Here is a 26,000-nt window from a genome sequence, read left to right on the forward strand (position 1 = left end):
ACTGAGGGCAGGTGGGGAACTGTGGCAACACCCATTAACAACTGCTATGGCACAGGCTGGAAAGTTTCTCCAACAAGGTCTGACAGCTCCTGACATTCACAGTGACACTAAACGAGCCTCTTGGAGGACTCTGTGTTTACAGCACTGCCATTAATAAAACCCTCTCCTAATTCTGTAAACCTGTCATCTTTCGCCTGAAGAATCAAAGGGTTTCTACTCTACAGAAAGACACTTTGCATTTGCACTACTAAAAAACAGACCAAACAGCGAATATTTTCCCCCAAATCCTTTTTTTTTCTATCACAGAGATGCAGTCACAATGAAATCTCAAAACCCCTTTTTTCTCCCTTTGCAGACCACCCTTAAGGCAGGTGTCTTGTGGGTGAGATACAGAGTGCTGTCATGAGGGGCAGAAAGAGAAAAAAGCAGAAAAGATTTGTCTGGGGCTTATTGGCACAAGTTGTGTTAAAGCACAGTGGTCACCAGACGAACTAGAACTGGTCAGTCAACAATCCTACTGAAGAGCAGTTACTCCATCTGGAGTCCAGACAATCTGTGTCCAGTTCTGGTCTCTGGAGATGTGGAGCTCCTGGAGCCAGTCCAGTGGAGGGCAATAAAGATGATGAAGGGACTGGAGCATCTCTCCAGTGAGGAAAAGCTGAGGGAGCTGGGGCTGCTCAGCCTTGAGAAGAGACACAGAGGGGACCTCATCCATGTCTGTCAGTGTCTGCAGGGAGGTGTCAGAGGGTAGACCAGGCTCTGCTCTGTGGTGCTGAGCAATAGGACAAGAGGCAATGGGCAGAAACTGATGCACAGAAGTTCCACTTGAATATGAGGAAGAACTTCTGTACCGTGAGGGTGACCAAGCACTGGAACAGATTGTCCAGAGAGGGTGTGGAGTCTCCTCACTGGAGATATTCAAGAGCTGTCTGGACACAATCTGGTGCCATGTGCTCTGGAATGACCCTGCTTGAGCAGGGAGGTTGACCCATTGTGGTCTCTTCCAACCTTACCCATTCTCTGATTCTGCGAGTTTGGCAGCATAAAACCTCAAGAGAAGTACCCAGGCAATTAGAAAGCTCTGTCTGACATTCAGAAGACACTGTAGCTCAAATCACTTACTACAAAGCCAATTCTTCTTGCACCTGGCAAGAAACATTGCAGAAACTCCCACCGAGCATCATTTATTTTAGTTCACTGCGAGCATTTTGTGTTGCAGCCTCCACAGCGACAAAACAGCTGAAGAAGAAGTGAGAATGGTCATGTTCAGACAGTCCCCTGAACCCCAGCTGTGGCAAGGCCTCTCCCAGACCAACACAACAGCAGCACCACTGCTGAAGACACAGACATGCCCCTGTCCCAGCAGGCTGGAGGTACTCACACGCTGCTGTCTGTCAGCGACATGGTGTCGGCGTCGCTGGACATGCTCTGCTGCTCGCTGTCGTTGGCACTGGTCGCCGGGGCCAAAGCGTAGCCCGTGTTAACATAGTAAGGGTTAACAGGCTCTCTCCACGACCCATGCCTGCAAAAAAACCAGAGTCACATTAGAAAGGCACAACCAGCGCCGGGCTACAGAACAGGCTGTGTTCACACTAAGTTACACTGATAGAACGATGAAAAATTCGACTCATAATGGAAGAAAAGGGGAATTCATAGTGTAATGAAGATGATACTGGTAGAGATGAAGAAGGGAGGCAACAAGACTGCATGGAAGAACTCCAGTTTCCATCACGATTTAGAGTGTACATGGGCTAGCTGCTCAGCATTGCCATTACATGAGTATCTAAAAGCAATACCTAGGTAATAAGACAGCATTTTTCTCAGTCAGAACAGGTTTTGACTCTTCCGACAGGGAGGGATGTATAGCACAGCTCACCCATTCCATGCTTACTTTAACATCCCTCTTTACTCCAACACGTTTGCCGAGGGAGGGAGGTGGCACAAGGAAAAGCTGTTGCTCACAACACAGCACCTAAAGCTGACCTCCAGTCTCACATTCAGGTACACCACATACTTGCAAATTCCATCAGGAAGGACCATGTAATCACACTGACTTTTCCAACGGACAATCTAATCTGCTCATGGATCTACAGAGGTTAGTTTGTACACAACCTTGTTATTCAAGCACACATTCAGGCCAGACTCCTCTTCAGCAAAATGTCAGGAAGAGAGGCTGCCTTGCTCAGTTCCTGGCTCAGGAGGAGACCTGCATTGATGGTGAAGCAGCCTGTGAACCAAGGAGGCAAGAACTCCTTCACACTGACTGCCACTGGCATAGAAAAGCTACTCCTGCCAACTCTGCCAGCTCTGCTACCCTGCAGGACTGACAGGCCATGCAGGCAACTTGTTCTCACTGCAAGTCATTTTGCAATTTGCCAGAAGGAGGAACAAGCTGAAATGTTCACACCAACCAAACATCATTTAATCCCCTGTTCTCCCTGCCTGCCCCTCTGCATGAAGAGCAGCATTTGTAAGGTATCTTAAGAGTTGATGAATTCCTGGGTTTTCCAAGCTCTGAAAATCAGCGTCCTGTTTTAATTCAGATCACAAAGCTCATCAGCATGATCTTTTATTTAGTAACTCAGTAACTGGCACCTGGTTGATGTGGTTTGCAATGGGCCCTGAGTAAACATCTCCATGGAGGGCACATCACGCAACATGTGCTTCCCCGTTCTGCCGTGAACAGCGGTTCTGGCTGAACTGCAGGGGTCAAAGTCCTACAGACAACAGAAAACAGCCCCTGCCCTTATGAGTTTACATTTAGATAAGGCAAGGAAAGCCATGAGAAAGGCACAGATGGAAGGCCCAGAGGTGAGGAAGACACCATCAAAGGGAAAAGCTGGCAGTCTGTGCCTCTTTGTACGGAGTATAAACGCAGGACAGCCACTACATGAACTGGGACTGGTGGAGAACCCATTTAAGGTGGAGGTTTTTGGAAAGCTGGATGTATAATATGGCACACAGTGTAGCAAGAGGGAAGCAATACCAAAGTATTTCAAAACCTGAACTGGACAGGGCTACAGCCTTCAGCCAACACACTGCTCACTCAGCTCCTATTCGCCTGCCCTTCGGCTCATTGACACACAACTTATTTTCCTTGTAATTCAAGGAGTCATGGATGCTCACTGGCCACTAAGAAGAATCATATTGTTTCAGGTCCATTATGGGATCAGTTAGAAACAAATTACTCTCCTATTCTCACAAAGAGAAAACTAGTATTTTGTTTGCCACAAATCAAACAAAACTCCAGGCTGTCTCTCCTTGGATGATGAAGCTCAGCACAGCTGCCTGGTGCAGAGAGCATTCATGGCTGTTTGAGGAAAAAAGAGCCTTGTGAGGTTTGTCCATGCTCGGGTGCAATACAGAGTCAGTTGGGGATGAAGGTTTACAGCTGCCTTGGGATGGTGAGTCACCACAGAACTTCCAGCACACAAACTTTCTGCCTGTCACTGCCAATGTGCACTGGAGCAAACTTACTACTATATTCCATCAGATTTCAGAACGGCTTTCTAGGGCAAATACTGGAAATAATTTGAACAAGTTCAACCTAAAAAGTAAGGTATAATAAGTGAAAACCCAACCAGGCCCCTTCACCAGCTCTCCCCCTGCAGAACGGTCAGTTCTGAGCATTAAAGGAGTGCTGTGCAGTGCAACCCTCCTGTCAAATCCGACATGACAGCTGCATGATGGAGGCTGAGACAGCCTCTTAAATTGAGGCAGGAATGATGGATAGCTCAGGCCTTCCCTGCGGGCAAAGAGAAGGATGCTTTTTGGACAACCCAATTAAAATACAGCACCAACTTCTTCTAGTGGACCTTCCGTCAGGACTCCCTGGAAGAAGCAGACACTCTGGATTATTGCAGCAGTATATTAAGAAAGAACTACAGTATAGAGAATAAAATGCACAGCTCAATCCATTTCTGCTTTGTATCTGCTGATACAGAGACAGAACAGCAGAAAGCATCTGAAGAGGTTGCTGGGTGTGGAAGTGGGCTGGCTGAAGGAACTGAGAGCAAGCAGATGGGTGCTGGGTGGTCCCTGGCCCCTCCAGAAGAGTCAGGATGGATTGGCTCTCCTGCAGCAATCCAGGGCTGTGGGCTTCCCACTGACGATGTAGGTTTGGTCATAACTGTTTTATTTAGCTAAAATTACACACTTAAGCGTGTATACAACAGGGATTACTTCCATTTTAGCTCTGGCTCTAATACATCAATGCAAATGTAAACTTTTGGTAAGCATAAGGAGATGGAAAGGGTATAGGATTTCAAAGCAATCATAACAGGTTACATTACTTTTGAGGAATCCATCTGTATTCAATCCTTCTCCTAATGTTCCCTCTCCCTGACAACTCTCTTCAGCTGGCTCGTATCACTATTTGAATGTTTTGTGCCGTGCCTCTGAAGAACGCTTTCAACATCTATTAGGAGGAAAACATTAAAGGAACATGGAGTCTAACAGAAAAAAAAACCTGGTCACTTCTGATCTGGGAGGGGAGGCTGCTTTAAAAGGGATTCAGGCACACTCAGAGCGATTTGAAATGTCAGCTAAAAGCCTCACATACCGAGCTCTATGCACTGATAAGGGCGATAAAAGGAAAGGTGAATATTTAAAGTTACACTTCACAAAAATTCCTGCAGACTTCTGGAATTTTATTTTATTTTTTAAGACAGAAAAGAGTAATGAACGTTTTTGAAATGAACACAGAACATTTCACACCTCACAGAAATAAAGCTGCACGTCTCTTCTGCAGCTCTCAGTTGCTCAACCCTCAAAATAATCACATAGGGAACAATTATAACAGAGATCACAGCGACCCGAGTAAGTCAGCCTGACCAGCTGCCTTTTCTTTGCATAAAGCCCTCCACTGATCACTGTACATTCTGGTAATGCTGACAAGGGCCAAAACTGCTGCAGAAAACCAACAGGTATCTCTTAGGGCTTCCTTCTGCCTGTTCTGGGTTTATTTTGCATGTTGTCTTGGCTGCACCCCATTCCCAAATCTCCCACTCCTTCAACCAAGACCAGCATGCAGCACTTTGGACATCAGCACTGTCAGATTTTGGAGCTTCAACGTGAGTGAGAAGAGAGGTGAGGTCCTCTTCAGTCCTCTTGCCCTACCTGGAGTTCCCACTGCATTGTGAATCCCTAAGGGCATCCTTTTTTCTTCCAGCCTGAGATCCACAGTCTCCCTCACACAACTTCCCCTGATGGCTCTTTCAATTTTAAATCAAAGATGCAAAGTCCCCCACTTTTGCCACACATGCTACTATTTGCTCTATGCAAAAAAAACCCACAGGGCTGGCATGCTCTGGGGAAGAATTGCATCACCTTCAGCATGCACAGTGGGAGGAAGATCTCACTGATCCTGCCTGCAAAGCCAAATCCACACGGCACTCCCTTCTGTTCTCACCAGTTACATACCTCCTTCGCTGATGCTCTTCAGCAGGCATGGGAAAGAAACCCACTAAGGCAAGAAGGAAACTTCCTTGAAGATGCAAAGGCCTCTAGGCAACTAATTTCTGTAGAATTTAAATTTCCACTGGAGGGAATAAGTTGCACAACACTCTGTTGGCAGGTCTGAGAGACATGGTCTTCCCAAGCCTGCTCGCAGTTCCAGTGTGGCTGGAACAGCTCCCAGTTTAACATGGGAGCTGATCAATCCATCAGTTTTCATTGCTACTGTCTCTTCCAGCTCCAGCACTGAATTTTTATGACACTGACATTTTCTGGAAGAAAACTTTTACTCCAAAGAATTGAAGCTGTGATAGAATCCAGGCAGGCTGGAAGTCCTCCTCTTGTGAGGGTCCCCCACCTGCATGATCCTGAGATAAGGGCATCTCCAAACTCCCCAATGGCATGGGGGGCACCTCCAAACTCCTGCACTACCAAGGAAGCACCTGTTTTAGGCACCAGGTCAAGACTCAAGAGATAGAAGACTCATAAGCTGACAACCACAAAACCCAACATGTTCTCCCTAAGCAGCTCTTCCAGAAGGCTTCCTCCCATGACATTGCCTGAACTTTTGGTCACCAGTGTTTCAGTCAGCAGCTCGTTTTTAACATGGGAGAAATCCCATTTTCTACACACCTGGAGCCATGAGGCTCAGGCCATAATCACCCCAACTTCATGAGTTGCCTCAGAAAGCTCCAAGCTCTCCAAGCTGCAGGAGTTGGAGGGGTGTTGGCAAGTCCCAGGGAAGGACACCCCAAAATGGGCTCTGCAGAAACTCCAGATCTCAGCACAGCGGATGGCAGGTGAAGCAGCTGCAGTGCCCTCCCTCCTGCACTGCAGGACACAATTCCTTCCTTCCTCTTTTGATGGGTGGTGTTTGGGCTGAGGGATGGTACCCAGAGACCACAGATCAGGGCTGCAACTCAACAGGACGCAGTTACTCAGTCTCTGTGCTCCCACCCTGCTTTTTCACACCAACTTCTGACAACATAGTTCAAACTTTTACAGTTCTGTGTTTCTGAAGATGGCTATTTCCAAGAAATCAGCACTAAGCACTATCTTATTTGGTGTCTCCGGTTATTTTGCCTTCGTGATTGGAAGGACACAGTCTAACGCTGAGACATCCTTCCAGCTCATTATTTTGACATGTCCCAATTATTCAGTGTGAAAAAAAATAATTTTTTCCATTTAAAAAGTCACATAGAAAGTCCAAGAAATAAAAAATCCTTCCAGAATGACAGGTCACTGAGGCTCCAGCTGGCCAGACACGATCAGCGCTCTCTTCCTCCCCAAACTTACATCTACCAACAAGCAGGTGACTGTCACATCCTTCACGCAATTCCACATTTCATGATCACAACCAGTCAATCAAATTAAAAGCTGCACATGTTAAGCTTATGATGTATGAGCCAAAGCAAACCCCTTCAGCATATCTAAACAGCAGAGCTGACAAGAGTGTCCAAGAGGCAGGGTCACCTTTAAACGAGGGATTACAACAGCATCCACCACAGAGTCTGACTTACAAGATTGCATTAATCCACCACCTGAACAGAAAAGTCTCTGTTTCCAGTCCATGGTGCCAACAACCATCACAAAAGTTGCACCACACTGAGCATAAAACTTGTTAGAAATGCCCAAAAGCATGCACAGCGTTCCCCAATCCATCATCATGGGAACGTTTTGGAGCTAAGAACAGAAAGCCTAAGAAGATGCAAAGCTGAAAATCTTTACTCCTGACTGGATTTAACCCGCACTAAAGATGCAAAATCTGCTCAAGAGGATAAAATTAGGGATTTAGCTGATAATGTGATTGCAGATCGTTGGGGTTGCTCCACTTAAAACTCTTCCCAATTACTCTGGGTACTCAGACGCTGCTGTGCATCTCAACTTTATCACTGCCAATGTCAGGCTAATCACATGTGTTCTAGGCAAGGGCAGCTTCTTCAAAGATCACATCAATTCTGGACAACTTAATCTGTTCTTTGAGGTCTCCAGATGGCTCTTGCCAAGAAAGTTCACTTCCAGCCCTGCAGCCAGCGAGCGCAGCGGCCCCGGCGCTCTGCAGAGCATTACAAAGGAACCAGATCAAAGTTGTGTCTTACAAAAAAATGAAATCTGAAGTTTGAAAAGCAACAGCAGCCTGTCACTTGTAGGCTTAAAGACGACTTCTGCATGCTCCAGCTATCAGGGAATTTATGATTACAGTCTGGCTTTTAAAAGCTGATGAAAAAAACGACGCTCTTTAGCACTCCTTGCCTTTGCAAATCTGTATCTTCTTCCCTGCATATTCATCCTCCCACGCCAGGGGAAGAAGGGAAATAAATAAAAATGTAACTAAAAGTACAGATAAGGGCTCTTCTTCTCTTTTCTTCTAAGGCATTCAATTCCATTTTAGGACTATGCAGAGATTATTTTATGGGGAGCTTCAGCAATTATTGTGAAGTATTAAAGTACAGTTACGAAAGCCAAATCCAAGATTTACCAGTCTGAGTTTCCAGTTTCTCACTCCTTTGCATTTACCAAGGACATGCTACTTCTCAGGCAGGACTAAGGTACAGAGGACGCTTTAATTGCAACCAGTAATTTAGATCACAGGATACAGCAAGGTGGGGGAGAAAATCTAGGAAGGAAGTTGAAATACAGGAAATAAAATGTTTGCCTTAGGAGGCAAATAAAGACTAGATAGGCTAAATATTGTGGCTGTATTGCCCTATCACCACCCTACCCTTCTCAAGAAAGGCTTTCAGACAACAGGATGAAACCACTGTGTTCCAAGGAAACTGCAGAACAAGTCCCTCAAGATTTGATCTCACTGTGCATCTCCAAACCAGCCCTCCTGGCTCCTCCTTCCCAAGGAAGGCGAGGTCGTGCTCACTCACAGCTCCAGTGTAACACTGGATTTTGTCCACTAGTTACAGGTTTAAAATCAAAACTGCAAAACTCTGATTGTGACCAACAATAAAGTCAAGTTCTTCCCAAAAACAATGCACATCTTCCCTAGAATAAGACCACAACCCTCATTTATTTAATAGCTCAAAGCACAAGAAATTAATTAAAATAAAAAAGAAAATGTGGGCAACACAATGTCTGCACATCAATTAACAGGACACTTGGATCATTTTCCCGAAGTCAAATGAATGTTGCACAACATTTTGTTGCATATCTAAGAATAACAGGTATCAGCCTACGTTAATTTCAATTCATTAGACTGAATTTATACCATAACATAGTAGTTTTTGTTTGTTTTTTTAAATGATGACATGATTCATATTAATCCTTATCCATCATGAAAGGCTGACATTAAATAGGGACATTTTCTATAAAATACACAGGATATTTGGCTTCATTCACTGTGACTGAACAAGAACCTCACTGCTCTGGTGCTGCCAGGCTCCATCAGCCATCCAAAAGCTGCTGTAGTGACTTAAGAAGCTCCAAGACCAGGGCAAACCCAGCAGCCTGTGTGCATTTTGGATATCCAGGGTACACTGCTCCCATCCATAAGCCACATTTGCCTCCATGTCCTGGCCTCTGTCAGACAATAGGCCATAGGAGACCTATTTTTAATATTCTATTGGAAGGGACAGAATCAAGCTTGTGCAGGGATGTGCTGAACATCCACACATGTTAACCCTCGAAACGAGTGGGATCCATGTCCTCATCCCTGACTCTCTGACCCTCCAAATGTGCTCTCCCTGGGGCACTGGGATTGCCAGCGTGGACACAGGCACAGAGGGCTGATAACGCAGTCTCCTTCCCCTGCTTAAACTGAGAGCTGGGGAAAATTCAGCAAGAGGCTGATTGGCAAGAGCTTTCCACTCTGCTAATTGGTTTCTCAGACTGAAATGACATCTATGTTTAATAGAAGTGATTTTATATATATATGTGTGTGTGTATATGTGTGTGGTTAAGTGGATGAACACACGGAGTAGCCATTTCAGACAGCATGTAGCAGTGCCAGCTCCCAGCCCTCTGCTTTCCTTGGTGGCTGACCCAAGTAAATTTGGGTTGATGGAGAGGGGAAACACTTTGCAAAACGTGGGTCTCCGCACAGGCTTCTCTGCCCCACGGTCTGCCTTCCCTGGGAAGGCAGGCAGGACAGCCAGGAGCGTAAAGGAGGCACAGAGGAAATGGTTCTTCCCAGAAGGAGTCATATCCAACTTCCATGTCACGGATGGAGTAACACCAGCCACCCTCCCGACAGTTCAGAGCCTTCCATGTCACGCCGAGCGAGGGCCCATCCGTCCCTGCCCGCAGCCCAGGGGGATGACACGCGCAGCCAAAAGCGTGTCCCGGCGTTCCAGCTGCGGGCCGGCCGTGCCGACACCCACACAACACGGCTCCCAGCCCGGAGCAACCCCCTCGCCCGCACCGAGAGGGCCTTCGTGGAACAAATTACTTCCAAATGCCTGGCTCGGAGGCACAGGGAGAGAGGGAAGCCCAGGTTTGTACCTGGGTCTGCTCACAACCTAAAGAAGGCAGCAGCTCCACTCAAAAACACCACTGCCTGCAAACTATCAAATTAATCCCAGGATTTCAACAGCTTTTCTTCATTATTTTTTTGTCTCAACCAAACCACAAATTTACTTAATGACTAAACCAGGCGAGCGAGTACTTTGTTTTCCAGACGGCAGGAACGTTTCTAACGGGATCCAGGTTTTCAGAACACACGTTTACCTGACGTCAGGCCAGGGAGAGGCTCTGCTGCCGAGATGCGTTTGATGCTTTTTTTAACTCCCCCAAACCTGCCAGCACCGTGGTCGGGGCATCTCCGAGCCCTGAGCCCGAGGAGAGGCGCTGAGCGGGGTGAGGAGGAATACAATAAGAACACTGTGTTCCAGGAATGACTGAATAAAGGCAAGAGCATGCTTTTGGCCAGCAGGATTCAGCGCTCTAACTCCCGTCTGCCGCTTTTCTTCTCTGTCTGAAGCAACGTTGTTTGTCCACGCTTCTCTGAAATGGAAAGTATTTCCTCTCGCCTGCTCGTTCCAAGGAAAGATCTGAGGAGGCCTGGTATAACCAGGCAGAACTGGGGATTCTCCAGTGACTCGCCTCTTCTTTGCCAAAATTTCTGCTCTACAAGAAAGGGCTTACAAGAAAGAAATTACGAGCAGATTTCTCTGCAAGCTCAGTAACTTAAGACCAGGGCCTGCAGAATGAGTAAGTTTTTGGACGGAAACAAAGCATCCAGCTTTGGCCAATGACTCCAGATCATTCCCTTCCTTCCTAAATACCTGCAGAGCCTCTGGAGTGTTCAAAAACGTGGGATAGGGTGGGGGCATCTACAGGTACATGAGTCACACTGGGGAACGAGAGCCACTGGAATCCAAGGGCTAAATAAGACTATAGGGGATCAGTCCTTCCTTATATCACCAAAGGGCACCAACCCAGCACCTCAACCCACTCCTGCATTGCTTTCAGGGATAAATTTCCTAACAGTTAAATCACAACAGTGGTGTTGCTGATGCCTGAAAGGGGAAGATATGCAACTCAGGGGGGCTGTGTTTTACAAAAACTACTTGCAGCTTTGACATGAAACCACTTGCCTGCACCACTGGGCCGTGTAACATAAGCTGAGCTGCATGACCACAGACTTGCTAGTCTTGCTTAAATCCCCTTTGAAACAATGGTATGAAACTCGATACTCGTTACCAACTTATTGCCAACAAACTTGGTATTTTAATGAAATTACAAATTTGGGTGGCAGAAGAAACCAGTTGATGTAATATTTTGAACACCTATGAGGCACCTGACTTAGTGCCTCAAAATGACTCAGGTTTGCTCAGGAAGACCTTTGATGAAGCCCAGCTAATGATGAGGTGGGCAGAATTAGCAGTAATCCTGCACAAAATAGAAGACTTTATTTCACTGATTAAGGTCTGGCTCACAAGGCACATGAAGAGAAGAGGTCTGCCTCCAAGCAGAGACCCTCACAGGTGTCTTAATTCCTGCAGAAATGATCCAAGAAATTTCCCCCATTGAACAAGAACCTTTGAGGTGAATGAACTCCGACCTCAGCTGGTAACAAAACCAGAAACATGGAGGGCTGGCAAGACCTGGCAGAGATAAAGCTGATAGTCAGGATTTAATAGTGCTCCCAGAGGGGAGATTCAGCTGATTAGAAACATCCTAATCTTCTGTCTCAGTGTATATTAAAGGTCAAGAAGTGGGATCAGATATTGGCAGCACATGAAAAAACAACCCAGTTGAGCAAAAGACCTTCACAAAGACGTTTCATACCTTCGCATTAAAAATTCCTGCAAAGCCTTATTTAACTTTACTTCTATCTAGGGAACACACTCAAGTTTGAAGTCAAGAGACCATTAGATCGGGACAGAAAAGAAGTGCCTCTGCAGAAGACTTCTGTCTCCAATCAGTACTTTATAATGAGCAGGAGTTCATAAGCATCAGCTGACTGCAACCATGGCAGATAAGTAGGTCTCAGAAGTACAGCACCATGAAACAGAGCTTCTCTAGCAGTCCTCTGGAGTCTCACAGGCTCCCCAAATGGGGTCATTAAAGGATACTTGTTGGATCATGTTAACAAACGGCAGGCTGTATCAACAACAACATACTGGCAAGCTGCAAAAAGCTTTTAAACTTGCTCTATTATTTATTGCCCAGCTCTGAAGAGATGTCAGCATCACAGCAGAAGTACAAATCCTAATTCAGTCTCCTGGTCTCTACTGGGAGCTCATAATCTGACATTCCCTTCTCAGCTCAAGCCGACCTGGCCAATACAACGCAGGGGTTGGGGCAAGAGGAGGGTGGACTGAGTCATGTTGTCCTGACAAGGTCCATTAGAGGTTGACAGCAATGACAAATCCTCAGAAGAACTGTAATAACAACCACCAGAAGGAATGTAAAATGCAGAAAATGTGTCTAAGGGAGGCAGACACCCGATCTTTCCTTTTCTAGAGATACTTATTTTCTTCCTCTTTTAGGAGTTTAGCAGACTAAAAGGAAGTAACTTGCTGCTGTCCTCAGAAAATAGGCATACAGAGGGAAGTCAGCCTTGTGAAGCTGCTACAGACAGCCCTCCTTTTAAATAAAGATTAAAGTAACTTTTCCTTAGATGGTGAGAATGAAGTATTCTTTCACAATCCTAGTTTTGGGACACTCACCAAACCTTGCATCTCCAGCCAGACCTGGAAGTCAAACCATCAATCGCTGCACTGAGGTCACATAAAGTCATATTTAAAAAGGATGAATGAAATCAGCGGATTCAGTTTCCCATTTCTTGTGGCTGTTCCTTTACAAATGGATCTAAATTTGGTGGCTGACTGGCAAACAAAGAGCAAAGAATTCAGCAGTGAGAAAGATGGAGACCAGCATCTGAAGGCAGGTGGGTCAGCAATCCCTATTTACTGCAAACACCTTGACTGTGACTAGAAGGACCATGCTGGGCATCTTCTGCTCCTGAGGATGACACATCTCCAGAGGCACTCACTAAACAGTCCAAAGGGCAAGAACCAGTTCACCTCATTGAAACAGGCAGAGAAAAATGTAGAGAAAAACAGCTAAAGGAGGCAAGGAAGGGGAAAAAAAAAAGAGTAGCTCACAGACAAATTGCACAGGAACTCACAAGGTTGTTCCTGGGACATGGCAATACCAGAAGGTCCAGCTCCCAGAACTCCAAACCACAAGGATGAAACACTTTTTACTGTGGCATGAGAACATTAGGGCAGTGTTTGGGAGGCTTATATATGTCATTACCATTACCAGGTTTGACCATCACTCAGGCAAATCCTGTGCTCGATTTTTCTTGGGGCACTTCACAGCAATTGAAACTTGACTTCAAGAACTTTGCTGTTATTTTTGCCTCATAGATTTCTTCTGTTTTGGTTCTCATCCATTAGGACAGGCAGATATATGGGCTTTCACCTTTATTACGCAAATCCCCCAGTATCTTTTCATCTGGTATGCATTACTGAGGGCACGTATATGAAGTACCATGTCCATTTAAAGTGCTATAAAGGAGCTGTTTGAACTCTTGTTCCATCCCTATGTATTTTTATACAATTAAACCCAGTTGACAGCTCCACACATAGGAAAAATAAGTGAAAATGCAAGCAATGTGCTTTTTGTTCTAAATAAATTATCCACTGTTCAGATAAAAGATTGGTATTTAGGTCTTTTCCCCTCAGTTTCTTAAAGACAGAAGGCTAGGTGACCAAACTCTGGGTGTTTCTGTTGATATCTCTTTACTCCAGAAATTCTGAGTACAAGGTACTTGCTGACACCCAAGTAAATTCAACAGGGGAGGGAGGCCCCAAAGACACTGTGATAATTAGTGAAATTGGGGAGGTGAGGAGAGACTCTTAAGTGCTCTGAACAATAGATCTCAGCGGCAAACCTACTGGAGAGAAGATCTTACAAGCACCTCAAATGCTCCAGCTCCAGCTCACAGCTTCCCTGACACTGAATACAGAACAGGCCCATTGCAAAAGCCATATTTTGGGAGCCTCAGTAGTGGAGAACTGGTTTTATTCTGCATTTTGGATGGCAGTGGGTGAACCTGAAATCACCTCCAGTTGACACAATGTGCTGCTGCTACCAGCAGAGCACTAGAGCTAGTCTGACCCACTGCCACACCCTGTAATCATCCCAAGGAGAAATGAAATCCCATGGATGAAGGAAAAGGCTGTTTTCTGTGTATGGCCTGGAGCACAAGAGCTGTGAAACACCAGAGCCCATCTGTGTGACACAAGCACACCATCTGTTACAGGGTGCATTTGGGCCACACCACGCAGACAGGATTGCACTGACCAAGTAGGTACTACAAAAATGCCTCAGTGCTTTAGATGTTTCCTCCTTGAGACAGCACAGAAAAGCAATCTACAGTTTTGAAAAAAAATTATCTTCTAGTCACCTCTCTAGTGCTCACGGATCACACTGTTACTGACCCTGCACTGCTCTGCAGAACTTCATCTGTTCAGGGCACAGGATAAATGGACTGATATCCTTATTTCACCCCCTCTCCTTTATAGTTTTCCATCACCCAAATCTCATGTTGAATGCAGCATTATTCCCTTTGTTGGAAATTCCTCTATGGCAACTTTCACAAGTGAATCTCGTATTTATTTGTGTTGCTATTCTGGAGGAAGGAAAACCCATTATCCTCTTATGCACAAAAAGCCAACTGCAATGCTGAAATTGTCAGAACTCTCAAAACGTGGGTGCTCAATTTTAAATGCTCTGGGCCTAATACTCAGCATTTTTTAAAGACTTCTGCCTTGATGCATGCTCAGCACATCAGCAAGTCTGATCTGGGTCTTAAGTAGCAGACAGAAAGCTGAGGACGACTCTCCCAGGGAGAAGAGCTGCCTCCCAGCTTGGCTTCAGCAGAAACCAGCACAGAAGCACCTCTGTTTTCCTGTCTGCACCTTCTGCCTCTTCCACTGCAAGGCCTTTTAATGTTGCAAGGGGTAATGAAGGGGCCCCGTGCCCTTCCCTTCCTACCTGCTCTGTTGGCTCCTCTGGCATGAACCACCCCATGCACTGAACAAGCAAGAGGGCTGAGGAAAAGGCTCTGTGTTCATACATCAACAAGAGTAGAGAAAGTTATGAAATGCCACATGATAGCACCGTGCATCAGATCACACTGTTCTGTGTCTCCATGGGCAAAGTCCCCAGCCCCTCTCTCGGATCAGCATTGTGGGGTCACCATAGTCAGGGTCACCTCAGAGGCAAACAAGGGTTTTCTTCTCCAACCTGCCATTCTTTTGTACAAAAGGGAATTTTACCCTGTTACCAGAACTAGCTGAGCTATGTGGGTCAGAAGTGACTTCCTCCAGCCTAACAGGCTTGAACTAAGGCCGAACTAAGGAAGTTTTCAGCTACGGTACCTGAAAACTCCAGGAAGCATTGGAAAACACCTTTCCAGTTTCCAAACCCTGTACAGCCTTGTAAAGCTTTGATTCAACACAACAGTCAAACAACCCAGTGAGACACAAATCCAGTCTCTCACAAGCCCCATCTCTTGCTAGCTCCCAACACTACCTGTCACCGTTGGAGGAGCTCACCCTCCTCACCTCCTCCCCTGTCACTGCCCAAAACCCCATTTTTTTTGCTGAATGCCTTTTCTAGAGGATGAGAGGAGAGAGCTGGCTCACCTAACCACGAGTGCTGGAGACTTCACAGACAGAAGCAGCAGCAACAGGAATTGCAGTTTCCAGTCCCTGAAGTCTTAGCCGTGAGCACCATCAGAACAAATACACTTTTCAGATACTATAACTGCCAAAATTTTAAACCATCCACTATAGAGCCTGTGCTGTTGTCACAAGCTTATAATTCAATCATATTGGATGGATTCTCACACAGACAAGCAAAATGTATGTTCAAGCTGCCAACATCCCTCCCACCTCCAGCAACCGACTTGCCAAATGATACATCCCTGCTTCAAAGTGGGAAAACTGGAAGGTTATCAACATAAAGTAAATTGTAAGACTCTGACATGAGCAAAACAATGTAATTTCCTCCCCCTCTGTTTTTACTAAAATTTGCCAAAATAATTAAGCCCTAGGCAGAATCTCAGCGTGGAAGAACACCAAACAACACAGTCTGATAAGGATATGAGCAACTACAACAAAGTCTTATATAATGGGAAATGTTGGGCAACCATGACTACAGCCACCTCTGCCAGCTCTGCCTATAGAGTAAATGAGCAGTATTTTAACACCCTGTTAACCCCCTCTCCAAAACTCTGAGCGAGTCTGTAACATGACTCATAATATCCTTGGCACACATTTTGATGGCAGAGTTGATGAAAGCACCCGTCCCTGAACCCGTGTGTGAAAACTGTGGATGAATTAATCAAAACACGCAGGAGCTTGTGACACCAATGCCTGAGCCTGCACATCTGCAGCTGCAGTGCTGAGACTCCTGTGTGACACGATGTGACAGCAGAGAGACTTGGCTGCCAAGCTTTGCTGCTGGTACCTTGTCACATCCAGGGAAGAGAGAACAGTATTTGCCAGTAGTTCTTATTCTGGGAGTGATCTTTCTGGGCTATGTGTACATCCACAGTGTGATGTAAAACTCACACTGAGTAAGGCAGTGAGGAGACTCCTCTGCTGTGTGTGTGCATGTTGCTAATGCTCAATGGCATCCTCTTCTCGCCCAAGATAAGAACAGATGTCTATGTATTCTGCAGATGTGTTTGCAGCTTTAAGCAAATAATAAAGGAATTTAGGAATTTCACTGCTGGTGACTTGGTGACATGGACTCTCCACGTGCAGGATCACTTTGTTCCTTGCCTGCTGAAGGGCCATAATGCCCGACCTCCAAGTCTTCAACCTCACAGCTCCTCAGCCTCACCACTGGAAGTCTACCTCAGTCCAGGTGAGCAATCAGAATAATTAATCAGGCTGTTTTCTCCAGAAGTAAGGAAGAGGGCTTTCCCAAGCAGCTACTTCCCAACACTAACATTGCAAATCCCCCCACCACTCCAGAGGGTGTATTATCCGGGAAAAGTTAGAGAACAGATTGAGACAAAGAAGTATCTGCACAATTCCTTGACTAGGGCCAACCCCAGGAGATCAGGAGGCCATGAATGTCTGCAAGAAGCTGTCCTGGGACCAGCAAGAAGAATCCTCATGTTGCAAATGCAGTTGTACCCCAAAAAAAAGGAGTTGGGGATTTTATATTCTGCTGCAAACAGAAGAGATACAGGGACACAACAGTTCTCAGAACACTGCTCAGAAAGACTTGGACTTCATTTTTGGGCAGAACACCGTTGCTGAGGAAGCCTTCTGTCCCCCTGGTAGTTTAGGGCAAGTTCACAAAGTGATAAAAGTCTGACACTGACTTTCAGTGAAAATGTGGTAAGAATCCCCACTGGTGAATACACCCCCAGAACGGTGCCTGCAAGTCTTAGAGAGGAGACATTTCTATCAGTCCTAAAGAGGACACCAAGGGCCATGATTCAATCAGCAGGAGAGGATGTGCTGGGGATCACTAGAAAATCCCTTCTGATCCTGATCAACACCACTTTCCCAAGTGACAAGAACTAGCAGGCCAAGGTCACCTGCCTGGCTGAAATGCAGGCCAGGAGGGATGACTGAACAGTGGTAAGAGACAGGGCTCTTCAAACAGAAGTCTGAAACGTGTGGAACTGTTAGTTCTAGAGCAAGTAAAGATTTTGACCCAGTTTCAGATTTTAAGTCCATCTCCTAAACAAAAGCAGCTGAAGTTTAAATGAGCCAATTCTGCAGATCATTATGTTGCTATTACACAATTCCTTCTAATCCCTGAAGTGTGGAAGATGTGCCAACGCCAACCCAGGCACATCTTTGTCATTTCAGCTGGACTTCCATCCTTTCCACTAAAGATTTCATTCTGCTAAACCATTCTTGACGAATGCCAAACACTAAAATCTCCCAAATATTTATTGTAATTTCTTTGGCCACACTATCACAAGTGCCTAAATTCCCCTTCTCAGCTGGAGAGCTATCTAGACCAGAGGTCTCCAAATCTTTCAGCCAAATAAACATCACAAAGGCTCATGAGCCCCTATGAGTAGTAAGGGAGAGATTGTTTGTGCCACAAAAGGAACAAAAATGACCAGCCATCCCCTGCTGGCTATTCTCCTCCCCTAAGAACTTGGTCTAATCCCCTCTACCCTAGAGTCCTTAAAAAACAATGTGCCAAGGAAAGGGAGTAACTGCTGTGCATACTGATTCCCCCCAGCTTGGATGTGGCTCGTGGAGGACCACTGCCAGCCAACAGCTAAGAGCAGCCCCCTCTGAGCTGCTGTGCTAAGGCAAGAGGTTGCTTTTCATCCCTCTGTCTCAGGGATTGCCCAAAGAAACCTTGGGGCTGCCTGCAGCTCTCCCAGGATCAGCAGCAGAGCTCTTCCCACATCACCTCTGGGTCTCCTAAGCCCAGCAGATAAAAGGGCTGTGGAGCCTGCAGCCACTCTTGGACCCTCCCTGAGACAGTCTGAGAAGCAACTCAGGCTCCTCCAAACATTTTGGGGAGAAGAGGATGCAGTTCAAGGAGCACATTTCAATTTCTCTTCCAATGGCTGCTACCACAGCACCCTTCAGGTGAGGAGGTACACATGCTCACTGGCTGCTGTCTCTAAAAAGAAGCCACAGTCGAAAAAGTAACATTATAGACCTATAAAAATAAGGTTTTACTGCTGCTGACTAGCTGGGACATGCAGAACATGTGTTGCAGGGAACATAGCATGATTTTATTAGCCAACACAAAGCCATTCATGCAGAGTGGCCCAAATGGGGTGGGTTGAATTAAGAGAACAATAGCAGTTCATCAGATGGCCCTTTCTTTCACATATGTCTTCAACTTACTGCACTAGCAAATACTTAGAGCAACTTGGAAATACATGTTCATCCGAAGAGACTCACGTTATTAACACATTAGATTAAAATCAAAATAATGGAGAATGTAACCTATTCCTGATGCTGTTCATTAAATGACTAAATCTAAACCAGCAGCACTCACTCAACCTCCTCCTTTTGGAAACTCACTTGTGACCAAGTGACTATTCGCCTGATTTAGCCCAAACCAGCACTTTGCAGCTCTCCTGAGACTAAATGGGATTGTCTTTCAGCACTGAACACTGCCCAAGTGTGTGGGTCAGAGGAGAGCTGTGCACCCCTCGAGTTGTCCAGGGGAAGATGTGCTCAGGAAGATGTGCTCTGAAAGGGAAAAAACCCCACCCCGTTGCGTCAGCGGCTAATGCTAACCACGTTTCAAATTCGATCATGGATTCCAGTTCCCCAAATAACAAAACAATAGACACCAAAGAGGAAAAGTGGAAACTGCTGCTTGGGGAAGCTTGCCATGACATGCTGGCTGGAAGTGTGCTGGGACTAAATCCTGCTGCAGCCGGGCTGGGGCTCAGCACGCCAAGGGAGCCTGCAGGAAAGGCAGGGCTGGCTTCCCCGTTCGGAGCTGCCTGCTGGCCCGTCTGCCTCCCTCCCAGCTCATCTCCAGCTCTCCTTGCACTGCCCACTCGATTCATGGTATTTGTGCTGCTCACTCACCCCAGGGTGAGAGGGATGAAAAGAGCTGGGGCAGCCTGGAGATGGGCTTGGGAAGGAGAGACTTCAGAAGTCACGCAGCAGGCTCTGGCTCTGGCTGTCCTTGCGATGGGCACCCCCGCAGTGCCTTCAGGATCTGGAGATGCCTTGGTCTGGTTTTATGCCTAACCATTTATTAAGACCTGTGCTTTGCAAAACAACGAGGTAGGTGAGCAGAGATGCTGCTGGTTTAGGAAAAGCCAGCCTTACTGTTTATTCCTAGCTTAAATTACAGATTTGCCACAGGACACCAGTACAAATGATAAGGCAGCATCGCCCTGGCTTAACCTTTGTCACAGAATTCTTAATCTTCTCCAAGATTAGATTTTTGTTCTCCTTAACTGCCAGCCTAGCTCCACTAGACTGCAGGGGGCCAGGCCCACAAACACAAATTAATTACATCAGCTGTAATTCACACCTCTGGAGTTTGAAGGAGTTTGAAGCTACTCCTTAAGTTCTTTTGCATAAGGCAGTTGAGGAAAAAAAAAATCTAGTAGTGTATCACACTGAACTACAGATTTCTGTTGCAGAAGGAGCACTACAGAGATTAAACCCTGATATTTCAACTGGTGAATTCATGTAGACAAGGTTTGTTTCAGCACACATCTCTGTCTATCAACTCAAAGAGTCCAATCTGACACCTCTTAGATCTGCAGCAGCAGCAATGAAACAGCCATAAGGAGATCTCAGCTCATCATTTCATCAGTATGGACCTTAGAATTCAGTCCCTGTCCCCCACAAAGGCTCAGAGACACAGGAGCTTCCCAGCTGCTGCTGAGGGACATCCCTGCCCACCACCCAACCACACCAAAGAAAAGATGAAATGTCACCAAGGAAGATGCTGTTCCTTGAGGGCTGGAAAATCCCCCATTCTGACACAAGTCCTAACATTTCCACTACCAAGCCGAGCAAGCAAGGACCTCCAAATACCACCACTGTGCAAACAATAAATGAGAACCTTTGCAGTGTGACCTTGAGGCAAGGAACACACTGCTGCCAGCAGATCTGCAGAGAGCGAGCTCGGAATCGCTGCTTCAGCCAGAGGTGACAGACCCATGGGCGGGGCAAGGCCAGGTAACTGTGCAGTCATTCCCCACAGGAAACTGGGAAAGATTTGGCCAATCCCCTGCTGATGCAATGACAAAGTAATGTTCCTATAATTCACTAGGAAGAAGCTGCAAAGTGGCTTGGTTTGCTTGGAGAAGGACAATTCCTCATTGCAGCGGTGGCTGCAGCAAGGAGGAGACCCAGTCGTGCCGAGCAGTTGGCACTGCCAAGGCCATCCAGATGGCCCTAACTCAGCCAGGACAACATCCCAAGGGAAATCTCCATGCTTCCATCCTGTCCCTGCTCCCTTCCTGCTCCTTCAACCCGGGGCCTACAGACAGAGGGGCAGCTCAGTGATGGATGGGCAAAACCTTGATGTGTATCAGATGATCACCACCCCAAGGCTGATGGGGAGATAGTGGCCCTAAGCTCATCCTGCTGGAATGGCACATCAGAAATGCCCCTGGCTTTCTGCTTCCCATCAAACACGGTGGCAGAACACAAGTTTTAAGCATTTTTTCAAGTTCAGTACTCCTACGGTGACCACACGCTGCACAAGAACAGCTTCCAAATCAATAAGAAAATTTAAAAAACAACCCAGTGCTAAGGACTAATTGCTTAAGATAAAACACCCCCTTATCTCCCAAATGATTTCCCTGACCCTTTGATGCAGGGCAGTTCTCCTCTGAATAAAAACGTGAGCTATTTACCCAGGGTGGGATTTTCATGAGGGCTGTAGGTGTGTCAAGGCAAGGTCAGTAAGGGGATGGGTGCTTTTTTAAATTTCGATTTTTTTTTTTTTTAGGGCCAGCAGCTACAGCTTGGAAAAACTAGCAAGGAAACTTCCAAGCCCTCAGATTACCCTCCTGGTCTACAAGAGAAGCAAGAAACTGAAAGTCAAACACAGGCTGAGAACAAATGTTCCAAGTTAAATATGTTAATCAATTAGATAATTGCAGTAAAAATGCTGCTCAGTGCTCCTGAAGAGGCCAGGAGAGGTTAGTGGGGAGAGACATGGCAAAGCTGCAGAGAGGACAGCTGTCCTCCACGAGGCATTGAGGTTATGTGGTGGTGAACATTTAGACATGTCAGAAAATAAATATCTTCTCTTGAATTTGGGATTTTTAGGATCAAGCCGATGCAGCTCCCAGGTCCATCTCCAGAGCCTCCACGTGAACAGAGCTGCTCCTTAGAAATGCACAGTTTGCATTCTGGAGCAGCAGCCAGGTGGGTGACTGTGCTCTCCTCCTACAGACCTTCCAAAAGCAAGCTGCTTTCCACAGAGGGGTTTCTTGGGATGGCAAAGCCCTCCGTGTGCAGGGATCCTACAGCACCAAGCCTGGGCAAGGACGGTGACCACCTCTCCCCACAGACCCTGCCTGGGGACCACCCCAGCTAGAACCACACCATGAAAGGCCCAACTCCTTCTTTGCATAGCCTGGAAAGAATCCCAGCAATTTCAGGGACGGCAGTCTCCCTGCCCGCCATCTCCCCTGGATTTTCAGCACGAATGCCAGCTCCATACCCCACAGGAGTGAGTTATTTTAAACATTTCCAGCCCGTGTTGTTGTGTGCTGAGGTAAAGTTGGGCATGAAGAAATCGCTCGTTGAGTTAACTCTGTTTTACTCGGCAAGTGGAACAAATTTCATCACCCCCTACAAGTCCATTCTGTTTTCTATTTATACTGCAGCCATTTGGTGCAGGACTCAGGAGCAGCAGGAACAGGTGATGTAATGCACTGTACAAACAGCATTCTGTTCATACAGTGGGAAAATAAAGTGCATTCTCTTGGTTTCTTTGATCACGCTTAAAACAATCAGATTAGAAGTCACAGATAACCCAATACATGCTGGAGATGAAAGGACTCTGGAGAAATAAATCACCCAAAGTTAGATATTAAGCAAGATTTCTCTCTCAACAATCAACTTATCTGCGGAGAGAGGAGGAATGACCATGTGGTTTCAAAATCCTGCCAGGCATTTTATTTATTTTTATAATACCATAAAGCTACTCCACCCACTTTTTCAGAATGAACGTTGCATTACACAACACATCAAAGGGACTTTATGGCCTAAATTAAGCAATAAAATAGTTGAGATTGTGCGTTATGCTGAAAATTGGCCTGCTCCTGGTGCCTGTGAGATGGGAGGCAAACACTGCGTGTTCAGAGCACCTGAAGAGAGCTCGGGGCAGCGTGGCCTGAGGTATCAAAGTGTGTGGCACTTGCATTTAGTAGCCCAAAGTGAAGTTCTGAGGCTGTTGGTGTCCATTTTAATCCTCTGTTGCCCACAGGATGGTACCAACTCAAGGCACAGCATGAGATACCTGGGACATCAATAGGATATGGGGTCCTTCTTGCCCATAACCTTTAAGGTTTGGTTTATAGGTGAAGTTCTCTTGGAAGCTGTGGGCTTCATGGATGTGGTTCCCCACCTTTGACAGCAAGACATGCTTGGGAAAGGAGATGGGAAAACTCCGGGGAAAGGAGTTGGTGGGTCTGAAGCACAGCTGCACTTCCCACCATCTGGCCATCTCCTGCCTCTCCCACCTTGACCAAAATGACACAAAAAAATAAAACTAATTAAAGCCTCTCTTAAAACATTTTCTGGCTTGTGTGCATTTTGAATCGAAAAATAACCAGAAGTCGGGATACCTAAGAGTGGTGTGTTGGTGCCCAGTGTTTATTTTCCAGCTCTGCCTCATGGCCTTACACAGAGAGGTGAGAAATGAGAGGCTATCAAGAGAGGAGAAAGTTGGCAGATCCCATTGCTCCAAAGCAGAGCAGGGACTAGGCAGAGTTTCCATTAGAGCAGCTTGGGAGGCACAAGAAAAGTCAGCTTGCAATGACACATGAGCTGGTGGGTCCCACACACCCTGGTGCGTGTGTGTCCTTTCCTTCCCATTCCCAGAACAGGGTTCCAAAAAAAAAAACCAAAAAGAAGTTTAATTAATTTGGGCCCTATCATGACTTTCTGTGGCCTGACTCATAGTGTTTGATCTCCCAGGGCTGGCGAGAGGTGTTTGAGCCTGCCCTCGGAGCCCCTGGCGCTCCAGCCAAGCACCAACAATGACTAGACAGACTTCAGTGCCACTCCTTCCATCTATCAATAGAGTCACTGTTGGGCGAGCTGACTCACCCCTTTCCCTGAGAACTGTTCGGCACCGGTTCGCCATCAAAAGGGCAAAAATAAAACTGAATAATTCCATGTTTGCGGAGAGTTACTTTAGCAAGAAGAGGGGTTTTATTCTGAGGTTTTGTTTTGAGGAGGTTCCTCCAAAGAAAGCTTGTGCTGCTGCAGAACTGGCCAGGAGCTCCTGGAGGACACGCTCAAGTGGTTTTTGCTTCTAAGTCATGCTCCAAAGGCACAGTGAGGAGGATACTGAAACCCACAGACTGCGTGTAAGGAAAACACATGTACACAAAAGCTCTGGAAAACCCAGGTATGGAAGCAGAGCTGTTCATAAACCAGCCTGCCTCGGCACAGCACCTCCCAGGGCTGAAGTGGGCAGTTAGAGGGCTTTTCATTTTCCCTTTGTGTCTCTCCACCCCTGACACAGAATGTAAAGCCCCAGACTGGCCATGCCAATCTCTGTTACATCTTCCTCCATCGATCCCAAGGTCAGCACAGCCAAGCCTGGGTGGAGGTAGAGAGGTGAACATACCCGGCCTGACACTCCTATTGCTGCTGTAAAACACAAAACCCAACCAGACCTACACAGAATTTCCTGGTAATATCTAAGCTCAATTAAGTAGTAAGTTTAATGTCCCACCAAGGATACATGCATCTTGGGAAGATGACAACAGCAAAAGCTTCAGCATAACAGACCCAACGAGACATGAGTTTAGACCTTGGCCATGAAACATACCCCCTTAGTCAAGTCACCTCAGCATTCCAGACCTTCCCACACATGCTCTGGTCCTAGAGGAGTGCCAGCATGGCTGGGTCAAGGGTGGCTGAGAAGCTGATGGGACATGAGGACCAACTCCCTGTGCAGAGATGTCAGACTGGGATAAGATATGCTTTTAGTCTGCAGCAGATCCGAGTTCAGTACGATCCTATTCTCTACATCCAAGTACCATCACACACCAAGGAGAACTGGGATTCCCAGGGACCACCACACACCCACAAGAACTGGGATTCCCAGGGATCATCACACAGCAAGGAGAATTGGGATTCCCATGGACCACCACACACCAACGAGAACTGGGATTTTCTGTCTCTACTGGCTTCCTTCAGGCTGCTAAGCTTTAATTAACTGACTTCTCTACGGTATTCATGAACGTCAGCAAGCTCTACAATGTCTTTTGATTAACTGCATTTAAGCAATTAATTCTAAATCAGCCTATTCCTCCTGAAACTTGATGCAATATGACTGAAAAAAAGAGATGCCACTAACTTGTTAAGAAGACAGCAGCTGTCTGAAAAGAGTTTTAAGAAAGTACAAGCCAGACTTCTGCACATGAAGACAATATTTAAGGTTTCTAGATTCTTTGAAGGCCTCAAGGACTTTACAGGAGAGACCGGTCTCAGTACAAACAGGTCACCTGATGCAATTACAAGTCATGGTGGAGTCCTTAAACTTATCTCAATCAGACACTCTTGATTTCCTGTTCGTGGCATTGACAAATAAAAAGCTCTACATTACAGGTAATTATACTTCACAGAGGACAACAATTAAGAAATAGCCAATTACATTTTACAAGCGCAGGATAATCAAAAGCTTCCTCAAATATCTAGAGTTGCAATAAGTACTTAAAAATGGCAACTCCCAACAAATTGCAGGTAATTTAGAGCAATTTACACAGATGACATATTTCCCTATCTGAGCTCAAAACCTTCAAACTCGGTTCTGAAAAATACCGCAGGAGTTCCCGGAATGTAGCACTGATGATTTCTAAAAGCAGGTCCTCACCCATTTCCACCTTCACTGGCCTCGAAGGTGAGATGCAGGACACCATAGTGCAAAGAAAAATTCACTGCCAGGACAACACATTTTAGCTCAGGTATTTAAAAAAATGGGAGCATGCATGCATACCAAATCTAAACAAACTCACAAAATACCTACTCCTTCTATTTCTGTTATTGGAAAAATATCCTTGATTTTAATAGTGCATAATTTGATTTAAACCCTATAGTTTTTAAAGGAACAGTCGTTTGAGTCACCTGCTTTATTTGCAAGCCAATGCTGTAGCTTGCACACAGTCAATACAAGAGGATCAAGCAGCAAATTAGAAATCACTAAATGACTGAGAGCAAAGGAAACATGCCTTTTTCATTTCTAAAGCTCAATCTTTTAGACAGGAGGTTTAAAAGCACCCTGAAAGGAGCAGAAGAGGAGAGATGGACAAGGACGTGATCCAGTGTAGTGGCTGATGGAGTACAGCAATTTCATCCCTCCCTTTTTGGGGGGAGGGGGGAAAATGCTTTTCCTTACTTATATGCCTGGGGTTG

The 26,000-nt window shown here is 46.1% G+C and overlaps 1 protein-coding gene across 3 annotated transcripts in view; it reads right to left on the minus strand.

Moving 5' to 3' along the window:
• Window positions 1-26,000, minus strand: part of AXIN1 (axin 1) — an 85,347-nt gene that overhangs the window by 29,781 nt on the left and 29,566 nt on the right. For all 3 annotated transcript variants that reach the window (XM_064672655.1, XM_064672653.1, XM_064672654.1), the window contains one exon: window positions 1,382-1,522. In XM_064672655.1, coding sequence (XP_064528725.1) covers window positions 1,382-1,522 — 141 coding nt within the window. The remainder of the gene's footprint in view (window positions 1-1,381; window positions 1,523-26,000) is intronic.

The sequence above is a fragment of the Pseudopipra pipra genome, chromosome 16, assembly GCF_036250125.1.
Source record: "Pseudopipra pipra isolate bDixPip1 chromosome 16, bDixPip1.hap1, whole genome shotgun sequence".
Taxonomy (NCBI): Eukaryota; Metazoa; Chordata; class Aves; order Passeriformes; family Pipridae; genus Pseudopipra; species Pseudopipra pipra.